The 14,474-nt window shown below is 32.5% G+C and overlaps 1 protein-coding gene across 1 annotated transcript; it reads left to right on the top strand.

Annotated features, from left to right (window-relative positions):
- The first annotated feature begins 2,556 nt into the window (after positions 1 to 2,556).
- Positions 2,557 to 13,137, top strand: LOC136836269 (uncharacterized). Its single transcript, XM_067100297.1, has 4 exons — positions 2,557 to 3,206; positions 10,381 to 10,544; positions 11,350 to 11,420; positions 12,738 to 13,137. The coding sequence occupies exons 1-4, from the start codon at positions 3,139 to 3,141 to the stop codon at positions 13,050 to 13,052; spliced, it is 618 nt and encodes a 205-aa protein (XP_066956398.1). The 5' UTR covers positions 2,557 to 3,138; the 3' UTR covers positions 13,053 to 13,137.
- The last annotated feature ends 1,337 nt before the right edge of the window (positions 13,138 to 14,474 follow it).

Raw genomic sequence — 14,474 nt, 5'->3', positions numbered from 1 at the left:
AATGATGAACCAGTGCAGTAGAATAATAATAATAATACATAATAATAATAATAATAATAAATAATAATAATAATATTAATAATAATAATAATTATTATTATTATTATTATTATTATTATTATTATTATTATTATTTAATAATAATAATAATAATGATAATAATAATAATAATAATAATAATAATAATAATAATAATAATAATAATAATAATAATATTATTATTATTATTATTATTATAAACCTCATTACAAAGAGTGGCCGTCTGGATGGAGTTGAGTTCGTATTGCAGCTACATAATTTACGTGCTGCTGCAAAGAACTCATTCGAGAGACTGAGAAACTGCAATACAAACTGGACGGCATTCAGACGGCCATACACCTGATGAAGCTTGTCTAAAAGAGGGTTATCTATTTAAATAATAATAATAATAATAATAATAATAATAATAATAATAATAATAATAATAATAATAATAATGCCGGTGGAAATTGTACCCATAACCATAGGAGCGCTAGGCACGATCCCAAGATCCCTGAGAAGGAATCTGGAAAAACTAGATGCCGAAGTAGCTCCAGGACTCATGCAGAAAAGTGTGCTACTTGAAACAGCGCACATAGTGAGAAAAAGTGATGGACTCTAAGGAGGCAGGACGCAACCGGAACCCCACACTATAAAAACACCAGTCAGAATAGGATGACTGATAAAAAAAAAAAAAAAAAAAAAAAAAAAAATAATAATAATAATAATAATAATAATAATAATAATAATAATACGCATCAAAAAAAGATCTTGTCAATCTGTGGTTAGACAAACAGACAAACAAAAAGTTTGTTATGCGATAATGTCGTCGTACCATGGTCTTGAATAGCCATGCTGCTTGGAGCATGTTTAAGAACTCGACTGTGTCCGACTTAGCACCAGATCCTTCTAAGGGAAAAAAAAAGAGAAAGAAAAAAAGAGACGACTTTGGGTTCATCACACACACACACACACATATATATATATATATATATATATATATATATATATATATATATATATATATATATATATATACATACTATATATATATATATATATATATATATATATATATATATATATATATATATATATATATATATATACATATATATATATAACATTTGTCATTAATACCAGCGTGGCTCTTTCATACTACCAAATGTTAAACCATAAATATCATTTAATGCACAATTTACTATACCTTGGAAATATCTTACACCTAAGCGGAATGAGCCGATATCAGTTCTTGATAGCTGCGTGGTCGAAGTCACTGTTTATCGTTGTTAATAAACCGAAACATGGTTCGGATACAGGCCGGTACAGAAGCACTTATCAATTATAATTCCCCTTGGGAGTGATTTATTCCTAAGGTATGGTGATATTCGATATCAAAAGATATTATATATAAATATATATGTATATATACATATATATATATATATATATATATATATATATATATATATATATATATATATATATATATATATATATATATATATATATATATATATATATATATTAAGGTTTTGAATTCTAAAACTACTTAAACTAAGTCAATACTGTTATACATCAAGCTATGCTGTAGCGACTACAAAAATGAAACATAATATCAATTACCTTTTTTGTAAATCATTTCCAAGTCTAGCCAAAGTTATTTCACATCAAATATGCCGTACCAATCAGGGGTAACATAAAATATCAGTCACCCGATTGCTGTAAGAATTTTGCTATTTCAGCCCAAAAAAACATAATAAAATTCATTTCTCATCGCAGCGTTGCTGGCACGTCAGGAAGACGCGTCATACCGGCGCTTTCACTTCCGTACGAATAACTGATACTCCTCCGTCCGTACGGAAGCAGAACCATACGGGAATGCAACGACTCCCAGACGGAGGAATTAAAATAAAATATTTTAAAACTCCATACTTTTTAATATATCTGAGGAATATATAAAAATACTATTACAATGAAGACAACAGCAGCCAGAATAAAAAAAAAAAAAAAAAAAAAACGGATTCAGTATCTCCTCTTGCAGTTTCAGTTCCACGGGTATGGGTTACAAATTACAGGCAATATCGGTAATCAGCTCGACAGCTATCAGACATATGTAACATGTGGAGAAAAGTCCTTCTTCCTCTCAGCTGGCGCCCCACAGGTTAAGCGGCTTTCCCCAATAATTTGCCGGCTATTTTCAAGAAAAAAAAAAAGGGATCTGATAATGCCACAACGTTATTTAGTTACCGGAGAAACCATTTAACAACGGAGAAAACAACAGATACTTTAGAGTAATAGTGAAGAAAAAAGGTTTTAAGAAAACTGAAGTCTTATCGCGCAAGTGATTTCTGGCAACTGCGACACTCCCATGTTTACTCTAATACGCGTCTTGTGACGTCAAGCGCGGTTTCTTATCCTGGTTTATTCGGCGGAAATCTGGAATTTTATCTCTTTTTCTCAGTCTCTCTCCACATCTATATATATATATATATATATATATATATATATATATATATATATATATATATATATAGCTTTTCTTATTTAAAACGTTAAGTAATATAAAAATAAAAACTTAGTAAAAGGAAAGTTTTTTATTCGATGAAAGACGTTTGCGCCTAGACAGTGCCTTTTATGGTTGAGCAATAGTCATTCTGAAATAAGAGATCGATAACCTTCACAGGAAGAGAAAACATAAAAAAAACAAAACTAGGAAATCGGTCACCGGCCGCGGCCGAACACGAATCTACGGCCAGAACGTTCTGGGCTACCCGATGCCGAGATACGAAAGTTGAACTCCGCCTCAGCCGAGGAGGCGTCGTAATAAAACGCATGTTCTATCCGAGGCTCGTCACCAGTCGGATCCGAGGGGGGACTAAGATAGTAAGAACTTCTCCTTATCACTCTATAGGTACCCGAAGATCTTGGTCCTATTCTTCTCGCGCTGAACACGGGGAAGGAAGATCGTATAAATTTTCATACCGAGAGGTTAAAACGATTTCAATCTGAAATTTCTCGATAAGTTTACTCGTGATCCACTAGTTTTATACACTGAATTTCAAAAATTACTTTAATTACATAATACTGGCAGCTATTCTTACTAATTCGCTTGGCGTGATGGCAGAATCGTTTGTGAAGAAGTTCGACGCAGCGCAGTCATTGGTGGACGGTTCGTCGAGTACCAGGTAAAATATAACTGTCATGTGAAGACCTCCAAAGATAAGGCCGCCACTAATGTTCAGTTATACCTGCGCAGTTATGCCTGCGCAGGCCGACCGTGAGTTCAGGCATAACTTTGCAGGTATAACTAAACATTAGTAGAGGCCTTTAGCGTTGAAGGTTTTATCGATTAGGCGAGAGGGAATAACTGTGGTGATGCAAAATAACTGCATAATTAAGTTACTTTTCCGTTTGCTCTTCCCCGTGGAAAAATAACAGTGAAATGTGTATCTATGATACATACATACATACACACACACACACACACACACACACACACATATATATATATATATATATATATATATATATATATATATATATATATATATATATATATATATATATATATATATATATATATATATGCACACAGCGCGTGTTCATAACACACATAGTAACACAAGTATATATATATATATATATATATATATATATATATATATATATATATATATATATATATATATATATATATATATATATATATATATATATATATATATATATATATATATATATATATATATATATATATATGCTGGTGTACGCTTTCACTTTTGACGCGTGTTCATAACAGTGGTCAAATTACGGTTAGTAAACTTGGCAAGGTTTCATGGAAAATTTTGACAGAACATTCTCGACAAAGGCTTCAGGGAGTAACATTTCGCGTCCTGACCAGGAACACTGCGTGGATCAAGTGTCAAATGTGAAATATTTGGAGGAGAATGCAAGTAACGTAAAGAACAAGGGAGAACATAATGACAAAATTCATAGATATGCGATGTGTCATGGGTTGTTGACAATTTAGCCGAAGGAGAAAGTTTGCTAAAATCAGCTAAATTGTTTTGTAGTGGACGTGCAAATTGTACATGGATATGTAGATTGGAGCGTATATTTAGCATTATATGACAGATATTCTAGAAATTTAAGTATTATTATCTCGCGTAAAATCGTATCGTACTGATAGCAAATTTATATAGTAAAAATAATATTGTGAATGAAATGTCCAGTAGCTGATATTATTCACTGGCGATAACGAAGAACGAAGACGTTAGAATGACTTCGAAAGTGTCTGAAGAAAAAGTTGAAAATGAATGAAGATAAATGGGATGAATTTGTTCAACTTGTCAGTGGTGATTTTATATGTACATCCATATTGGTGACTAGTGATAATTAGTGATAATATATATATATATATATATATATATATATATATATATATGTATATGTGTGTGTGTGTTATATATATGTATATACATACACACACACACACACACACACACACACACACACACACACATATATATATATATATATATATATATATATATATATATATATATATATATATATATATATATATATATATATATATATATATATATATATATGTACGTATAAAATCACCATTAACAAGTTGCCAAATGCATCATTATTCTAAAGCAAAAAGTGCCGTCCCCAAAAAAACAAGCATCATATATATATATATATATATATATATATATATATATATATATATATATATATATATATATATATATATATATATATATATATATATATATATATATATTATATATATAAAAGTGTTAGTTTACCCCTGCTGAGTTAAAGCCACGTGATAGAGCGATAACAGTCAATCCTATATATGAGGTGTAGCCTAAGCTCGTTCTGAGGCCATGACACTTCCCTTTCAACCAATGAACATGTTTTATAGTCCCGACAAAAGTTGTGCCTGCGACAGAGGCACTGACGAATATACGTGCTGTTTTCAGCTCTACGGCAACTGGGTCAACTAGCAACGGTGAAGATAAGCAGCTTTTTTTCAAAGCTCCTCAATGCCAGGTTATTAAGTCAGGGAACCGAAGAACAGTGTTCTCTATTGAGTAAAAAAAAATAAAACTGACATTCACATTTCTGATCAAATACACAGATCAAAGCTACAGCAGTACGTTGCACAAATGGTAGCACCATTTTCAGATGTTCATTTTAGAAGAGCATGAAAGAGGCTTTCTCTTTGCAACCTTTGGCTGGAAGCCCCCGTACCAATAAGATAATAAAAATACAATTCCTCATATGAATTTGGGTATTTCAATATTAATAGCTAGGTTATTAGTAATAAAGCAAAGATCTAAGAAGAATTTCCACATATATAAGTTCTCAACCCATTTACCTGTTTACCTATGGAACGCCAATAATTTGGAATAGAAGAAAAGAGAATATGACGAATTATTGCCAAAAGATATTGGCTGCAGAGAGTAATACCTGTTTATCTATGGAACAACAATAATTTGGAATAGAATAAAAGAGAATCTGAAGAATTATTACCAAAAGATATTGGTTTCAGAGAGCAATACTGCGAAGACATCTTGCTAATGCCCAGTTTAGAATAACTTTCTCCCTTAACACAGCTATCAATTTTAAACTTTCTCCCTTAACACAGCTATCAATTTTAAACTTTCTCCCTTAACACAGCTATCAATTTTAAACTTTCTCCCTTAACACAGCTATCAATTTTATAAAGCCAATCCATATCACTGCACTTTTGGGGATCATCCCTAAAATTGTTGAACTGTGATGAATAATCGTTCACTTTAGATCACTTGACACTGGAACAAATAACACTACACAATTATGTAAAAAGCCACTGTAGGAAAAGGAGTCCATTTCGCGTGGGATTCAATCTTCGGATACACTTGTTTGCATTGTTGTGGAAGGAATTGCTATTGGTCTTGAGGGTATCTCGCCTTGCACCAGTAATGTCCGCTAATAACGTCAAGCGTTCGTGGCAAAACTGTATTATTATTTTCGTGAAAGAGTAAGACGGCTGTGTTGCACAGCTGTCTCAGAACAGTGAGAAATTTGGCCCTGATCGACTGACTAAAAGGTTCTGTCCATCCAGCTCAACTTTACGATGTATTCTTCGCAATAATTGCCTCGTAAGGAATGCAGTTTGCTTATTGGCTTTGCAAAAGTTGAGTAGCGTAATGAATAAAAAAAAAAAACTTGCTAAATATGGGTCTTAGAGGTACTCCAGTTTAGAAGCAATTACAAGAAACCTCGATAGTATAAAAGAAAAAATAACATGGAAGTATCCACCTTGTTAAAAAATGTAAGAAAGGTGAAATGTCAACAAAAAGCTTGTCCTAAACATACAGCTAAAGGTTGAAGATAATGCAGTGGAAATAAGAGCAGTATGCTGAAAGGCAGTGTAAATCAGTGTTGAGTAATAGTCCCGTTTTTGGGTTTGCAATAACAGGACAATAAGCTTTGTAAAAAGGACTTCAATGAAGACCATCTTTAGTTATAAAACAAGATGGTTCACAGTGGAACAGACTTATAAAGAAACAGACTAAGAATTAAACGGTGTTACCGAAAAGGAATTTAGAGGTGTTTCTGTATGTATATATATATATATATATATATATATATATATATATATATATATATATATATATTATTATATATATATATATATAAACTCGGGATAGCTACAAGTGTTAAACTTCCCGCTCTCAGGAAGTCTTTAAGGACGAGAGTTTATCACTCCCAATTGACCCTCTCCTCCCAGATTACAGCCCAAGGCAATTGACTAATTAGCAGGTACTGGCTAACTGCTAAGGTGATTCTTGCATTTGAGACAACTGCTGACTGTTTTGATATATATATATATATATATATATATATATATATATATATATATATATATATATATATATATAAAGTATATATGTATATATATATATATATATATATATATATATATATATATATATATATATATATATATATATATATATATATATATACCATATATATATATATATATATATATATATATATACACATAATTACCAAAGACAACATGTACAATCAACACTCAATAGTTGAGTCAACAGCAACCCATAAAGTCATACACCAAAGCCCTTATTTATCGGTTACTCGTCCTTACTTTTTCTTCCCATTTGACAGAACCACTTAATGCCGTCATCAGCAGGAATTGTCGCCCGAAGAAGTAAGTGCTAAAAGCAACCTCCTCCATGCCAATATGATTCCCGATGACCTGGTATCTGGCTGGTCTGCTGTTCAAAACCCCAAGTTAGAAGCCTATTAATAGAACATAATACCAGCTGCATTTCTGTACATCAGTACAATGTAATGTATATTTCTTTCTATATATCAGTACAATGTAATGTATATTTTTCGGAGTTTAGAAACCAACTCAGGGAAATGTGCTTCAAGGTCATTAGTACCTAAAATTATATAATATATATACTTTAAATAATTGCTGTTGGTTCAATGCTCTTGCCAATATCGTTTTAGAAGACCAATGAGACATTCAAAGTGTTTCATGTATATGTACGTACTCTTCTGTAACCTCTTTCATAATGCAACAAATTAATAAATTATAGTATATATATATATATATATATATATATATATATATATATATATATATATATATATATATATATATAAAACTTTATCACTTCACAATTTTGTGCAGTCATACACTTCAGGACAGGACCTCAGCTAAACAGAATGGATGGTATCTAACGAGATTTTATTAGAAAAAAAAAATTACAAGCTTTCAAGGAGTATCTGTCCTCATCATCGTTGAGATACCATCCAGTTAAATGAGGTCCTGTTTTTATAATATATATTTATAATATATATATATATATATATATATATATATATATATATATATATATATATATATATATATATAAAGATATTCTTCAGCCAATCTTAAAAGTCCCTGTTGTTCTCTGTTTAAGATTGATGAGGTTGCGGGGATTGACTGATTTACTGTGAAGCAACAACTAAAGTCAATTAAGCTGGAAATTAATTTTCAGAAATAATAAATAAAAAAGGGAGAAGGGTAAATTTCTCAAAGTAAACAGAGGCACAGAGAGAATTCCCAAGCTAGAGAATACAGAAATGTGGTAACTTGACAGGCTCTAAGTTTTAGCCTGAGAGGAAGAAGTTCAAGGTCGATCTTTCGCTTGAACAGAACAACACCAAAGATTAGATATGAAAAAAATTCTCCGAGTGTATATCACAGCAAAACAGGCAGGGGGTTTGGAGGAGAAGAAGAGAGAGAGAAGAAGAAGAAGAGAGAGAGAAGAGAGAGGCCGCTGGTAACAGAAATATCTTTGTTTACAATGGGAAGGAGAAAATTAGTACTTATTCGCCAAGAAACATTTCCCTAAGTAACTGTTGCCATGGAAGAAAACATGACCACAGTCCCTGTTATTTTAATCTTATAAGAGCTTAATCAATGAAGAACCGCCAGTGCAGAGAACGCCAATGAATCAGGAACGTCATCTACAGGGCCGCAAAAGGAGGCTCATCAGCTGTTCGTCGAAATGCTACAACACAATTCGGCTCTCATCCATCTCGCAAACATTCCTGCATATCCGAGACATTAGGACTATTCCATTCCAATCAAGTTTATAAAACCTTTGTCAAGCCAGCACTTTCTTTGCTTTCCCAACCACCATCCTAAAGCAATTAAATATATATATATATATATATATATATATATATAAATACAATTATAATATATATATATATATATATATATATATATATATATATATATATATATATATATATATATATATATATATATATATATATATATATATATATATATATATATATATATATATATATATATATATATATATATATATACTGATGTATGTGTATATATATGTGTATATATATATATATATATATATATATATATATATATATATATATATATATATATATATACTGATATGCACAAATAGATAAAATATATGGCTGATTAGACTGAATTACCTTCTTCCTAGTGCAGTTGCATTATGCCACTTCCACACTCCTTATAGCAAACCTACGACTCCAGTGTTATACATGGTAGCCTTTCCTGAAAAAATGTCCAAAAGGTAGAACTAAAGTTTTCTGTTATGTCATTTTATATGAGAGGTGACCCTGGTCTTCCTCTGTCTTACATTTAGATTGAGAATCACTTTCCTGTACGATCGCTTTCCTCTGCTTGTGTTATACAGATTACTTAGGCATTGTTATCAAGGGCAGTTTGACTGTGAACAATCTGAATACGTGAGTCAGCTAGTTTTATTATAAAACTGAGGCTACAAAAGGAACTATGTTTCAAGGCAGTAATACAAACCGAAATTTTGGCTGTCTTCAAATCTACTAGGCAATGCCTCGTTGCCAGAACTTCTGTGAAGCTGTAAAACACTCTGAGGCAGAGCGCACACATTGCTTCATGGTCTTCATCCTACTTGATAAGTTTAAGTTTCACTTTACAAATATACGTATCATTTGTCATAACAGACACTGATTTTACGTGCTGCTCTATGAGCAAGAGCCCGTGCTAGCATAAAGCCAGCTCAATCAAAAACAACAAATACTGATGTTTCAACTTTGTGGTGAAGATGTCTATCACTGTCTGCATAATTTTCATTCATATTTCTTGCTCTGTTATGATGCTTGCATGAGAGAGAGAGAGAGAGAGAGAGAGAGAGAGAGAGAGAGAGAGAGAGAGAGAGAGAGAGAGAGAGAGAGAGAGAGAGAGGGTAAACAAAACCAACAACCGATTCCTCTTGTTCAAACATTTCTAGTTGGGAAGAAAAACTACTTGAGGACTTCTCATGGGCATCACAAATATGCAATAACTTCAAAAGTAATAATAGATAGAAACATCAGTCACGGAAGACACGAAGTTCTATGAGTTTTTTCTTTTTATTTAATTAGCAGTTCTACAGAAGATTAGACCTGGTGCTGACATCTAGAAATATATGAACACAGCTTCATTAGTATTGCAAAGCTCATTTACGCAATCTGTACATTACCTACATCACTTGTTCAACTGAAATGTTTTCTTTGGATTTTTTTGCCCAGGGAACTTTTTCGCCTGGTCCATAAAGTAATTAACTATAATTATCTCTCAATAAACTTGATTCATTCAGCTAGATAAATATATTACAGAGTAATTTGCCTTATAAGCTCTGTTTGATTTAGGGCAATCAACTAACGCCTATCTTAGTTATTCATCTCAAGACATTCTTTATCTAAGCTTCAACTGCCACCATTTCTATCTACAAAATCGTCTGTCCTCAGAGCCCGTCCCAGTCACTACGTCTACATAGAGCTAGATGATGAAGTTACGTCCCAGCTTAGAGTCTTGCAGGAAGCCTTGAGCGACGAGGCCATCAAGTACGATCTGGAGGAGATCGACATCCTTCACGCCCATATCACACTAGGAGTCTTCGACTTGCGCCCATGTAGGATTCTGGTCCCAAACGGGTCCTTTTTCTCGTTCGCCTTGAAACTGAACTCCTTGCGGAAAGTGGACTCATTTCATTGATGCTAAGGATTTGCATTTGTATTGGTTAGAAAATGCTTAGTGTGTGTATACAGTCATTCAGTCTAAGGCAAACAATGTTCATCCGTCACTCTTCAGTTCTTTAATCTTCTTGGATTTAGTATTATGTCAAGAAAGCAATTTTTCTTATAGTATGATTCCTAGTATATATATACATACATACATACATACACATATATACACACATACAGTATAAACACACATATATGTATATATGTACAAATATGCACATACATACATATATCCATATATATATATATGTGAGTGTATATATATATATATATATATATATATATATATATATATATATATATATATATATATATATTACACATATGTATATATATACAATATAATTACACATGTATATATATATATATATATATATATATATATATATATATATATATATATATATATATATATATATATATATATATATATATATATATATACTGTATATATATACATATGACATCAAAACACGTGTCTGATGTACGTACTGAGTGGTGTAGGAATTTTCTTAGAGGAGAATTTCATAAAAAAAAGGATAATGTTTGCAACAAAAAAAAGCTTCCATGCCTTCATAAACAAGGCTAAATGCACCTAAACAGATATATTCAGAAAAGAGTCGAATGCCTGCGTCCACACACGCACTGGGACTTACCGACTGATAATTAAATCCCCTTTCTATCTCTTTCCAGGCATGAGAGAGTATTCGGAGGAACAACTGGACTGTCTGAAGAGTGAACTCTTACTGGAAGTTATGGAAAATGTAAGTGCACTGTCATCAAGACCAGTATATTAAGTGGTCTAAAAATCTAGATTTCGGATCATGAATGTATGAAATTGCAAACATTTTTAGATGCAATAGTAATACATCTCTTAGTAGTGAATTCTTACTTAATATTATTTTTCCAATGCATCAAATTTGACAGCTTTCTCAGGTTACTTACCAGGTAACAATGTACGCTCTAGCCGTTTACGATATATCTACACTAGCAATCTTATTTCCATAAAATTGTCTCATACACACAGAGCAACAAGGAATTCATCTTCACATTGCTTTCTTACGTCATGCTTTAATAAGAGCTGTCTGAACTTGATGTTTGTATTTCCTGACGATTAATTATGGTTCCGAAAGAATGATAAAATAAGGTCGAATGCAATATGTCACGAATCTCTTTCTGAAGGATAAAAATGCTAAGCACTGATGGGTGATGAAACCGTCATTTGAAAGTAACTAATTGTTGTAGAAGAAAAATAATGATATATCAATGGCTAAGGAGAGAGGAGAGAAAAGTTAAAGAAGGATTGTAGTTGACCCACAAAGCAATTAATTCCTGTCCTAGTTTTCTGTACTTATTCTAACTTTGTAATGGGATTACAATATATCTTAATTATCCTTCCGACTGATAATAGAAACGTTTCCACACTTAAATAACACACCACAATTACTGATTAATATGCAGTGTCGACTCAAGTTCAATGCACGTCATCTGCCCATGATACTTTACACAGAAAAGAAACTAATTCTATGATACAACTACGAAGGCTCCCAGTCTAAATATGGATTATTTAATCGAGCATAATTTCAGATATCTGCCTCTAGAAAGGAATTATCCTGTTTGTATCCACAGAAGTAAATATGATCTTTTTTCAACAAAAACCGATTCTTAAGCAGAATGTTCTAAAAAAAAAAAATTAAAGCGCTTGATTATTCATTAGTAGTAGAACTATTTGCTGTTAATTTACGTGAACATTATATTATATACTTTCCGTAGAAGACGAAATAAGTGCTAAAAATATCTCCTCAGCTGCTCAAATCTCAAAAGAAAGTTACTGCCAGCTTACAGTGTGTAGGAAATAAGTGATAACTGCTTAAAAAACAAGAAAACTGCTCCATGAAATCGCCAAGAAAAAATATAAATTATGCATGACATTCTCTGGTATAATATGTCCTTAATAAAAGATCCGTGAATTCACCAAGAAAACTATATAAATTTTGCATGACATTCAACGGTATACTACTGCCTTGATAAAAGAATCAGTGCTTTGAAGTCTAATTATTATTATTATTATCAATTTGCAGAGACCAAGCTTCCAAGCGAAATTCCTCGGCCTCGGGCACTTCGGCGGCAAATTTCTGTACGTCGAAATCGAGAGAAGTCAGGATCTCCTCGACCTCAGATCAAAGGTAGTAGATACCTTTGAGAAGCACGGCATACCCTGCACTGACAAGAGGCCTTATGCTCCTCACATAACCCTCTTCAAAGGCAGCATGAGAACGAAGGCTGATGAAGAAACTAAGCTATCGCTGCGTGAATATGTGTCCTCCATAGAACTACCTGATATGAAGAACGTTTGGGTGGATGCTATTCATATTAGAGAAATTAGAGGCAGGTAATGGCCGTGATAAAATGGGTATATATTAGGGAAAGCAGGATGTGAACATGTGAGAGAGAGAGAGAGAGAGAGAGAGAGAGAGAGAGAGAGAGCAGGCATTAGGTAGAATTTCAGAATGGTAAGGAGAGAACAGAAGGAATGAACATGTGGTAGTCAGGAAAAAAAATAAGCTTTGAGGAAAGCTACGATTGTGTAAGCAGCTGAAGAGAACCATTTAGAGAGAGAGAGAGAGAGAGAGAGAGAGAGAGAGAGAGAGAGAGAGAGAGAGAGAATCTGAGCATTAAGTAGGAAATTCAGAATGGTAAGGAGAGGACAGAGAAAGGATGAACATGTGGTAGTCCAGGAAAAAAAAAATAAGCCTTGAGAAAGCTACGATTGTATAAGCAGCTGAAAGAACCATTTCATTCATGTTATTTTCTAGAGAGAGAGAGAGAGAGAGAGAGAGAGAGAGAGAGAGAGAGATCTGAGCATTAGGTAGGAATTTCAGAATGATAAGTAGAGAACAGAGAAGGAATGAACATGTGGTAGTCCAAAAAAAAAAAAAAAAATAAGCCTTGAGGAAAGCTACGATTGTATAAGCAGCTGAAGAGAACCATTTCATTCATGTTATTTTTTTATATACCCATATAAAATGGCTTAATAGAACAGTTTAGGCAGCCTCCCTTAAAGCTTCTATGACTTCTAACTTGCAACGCTATTATTATTATCATCATTATTCAAATAGTTTAACCAGACCACCTACCTGACTATCAGCTCTCATAGGGCTACATATAATGTAGATAGCGCATATGGGCATGGGTTTTTTTATTACACGCTACCATTTTTTATGTCATATGTCAATAAAAACAAAACTTCTATTCGGTTAAAAATTAAAAGCCAAACGGTAATACCTGTAAGGGCTTGTGAACTGAGTGATTAGAATATCAAAAGATATTATATACCTTAAGATGTCATCGATCTCAATTTCATATCATGATGTGCTTATCAACAATTACCTTTTACTGTGATATATCAAATGACGTTACTGAATGCTTCCCTATACTACTTTACTTATACCCGATATCAGAAGTCTTCAAAGACACTCAAAAAATGGTGAAGGTAACCACATATCTCAATAACAAATAAAATAAAGAAAAAAGTATTTTCAGTGTGATTTTATTACTACAGGAACATTTGACCCTCTTAAGCTACTATCAATATTTGCTCATTGTTATGTGGGAAACAAACTTCCATCCAGGGCATCTATTTGTTAATCTATTAATTTATTTTTTTTAATAAGTTGTATCTCTTCTTCCTGTGCTTTCCTTTACTTCCTCTTACTTCTTCCTAATGAACACCTTAATATTCTTTGGAAGCTTGAATTTCAAGATAATGGCCCCTTTGGTGGGCTTGTTCCATATGAATAGGGTTCATCTTCTGAATA

Source organism: Macrobrachium rosenbergii, chromosome 56 (assembly GCF_040412425.1).
Source record: "Macrobrachium rosenbergii isolate ZJJX-2024 chromosome 56, ASM4041242v1, whole genome shotgun sequence".
Lineage (NCBI taxonomy): Eukaryota > Metazoa > Arthropoda > Malacostraca > Decapoda > Palaemonidae > Macrobrachium > Macrobrachium rosenbergii.
The sequence above is the reverse complement of the archived record's forward strand: the minus strand, read 5'-3'. Positions and strand labels throughout refer to the sequence as shown.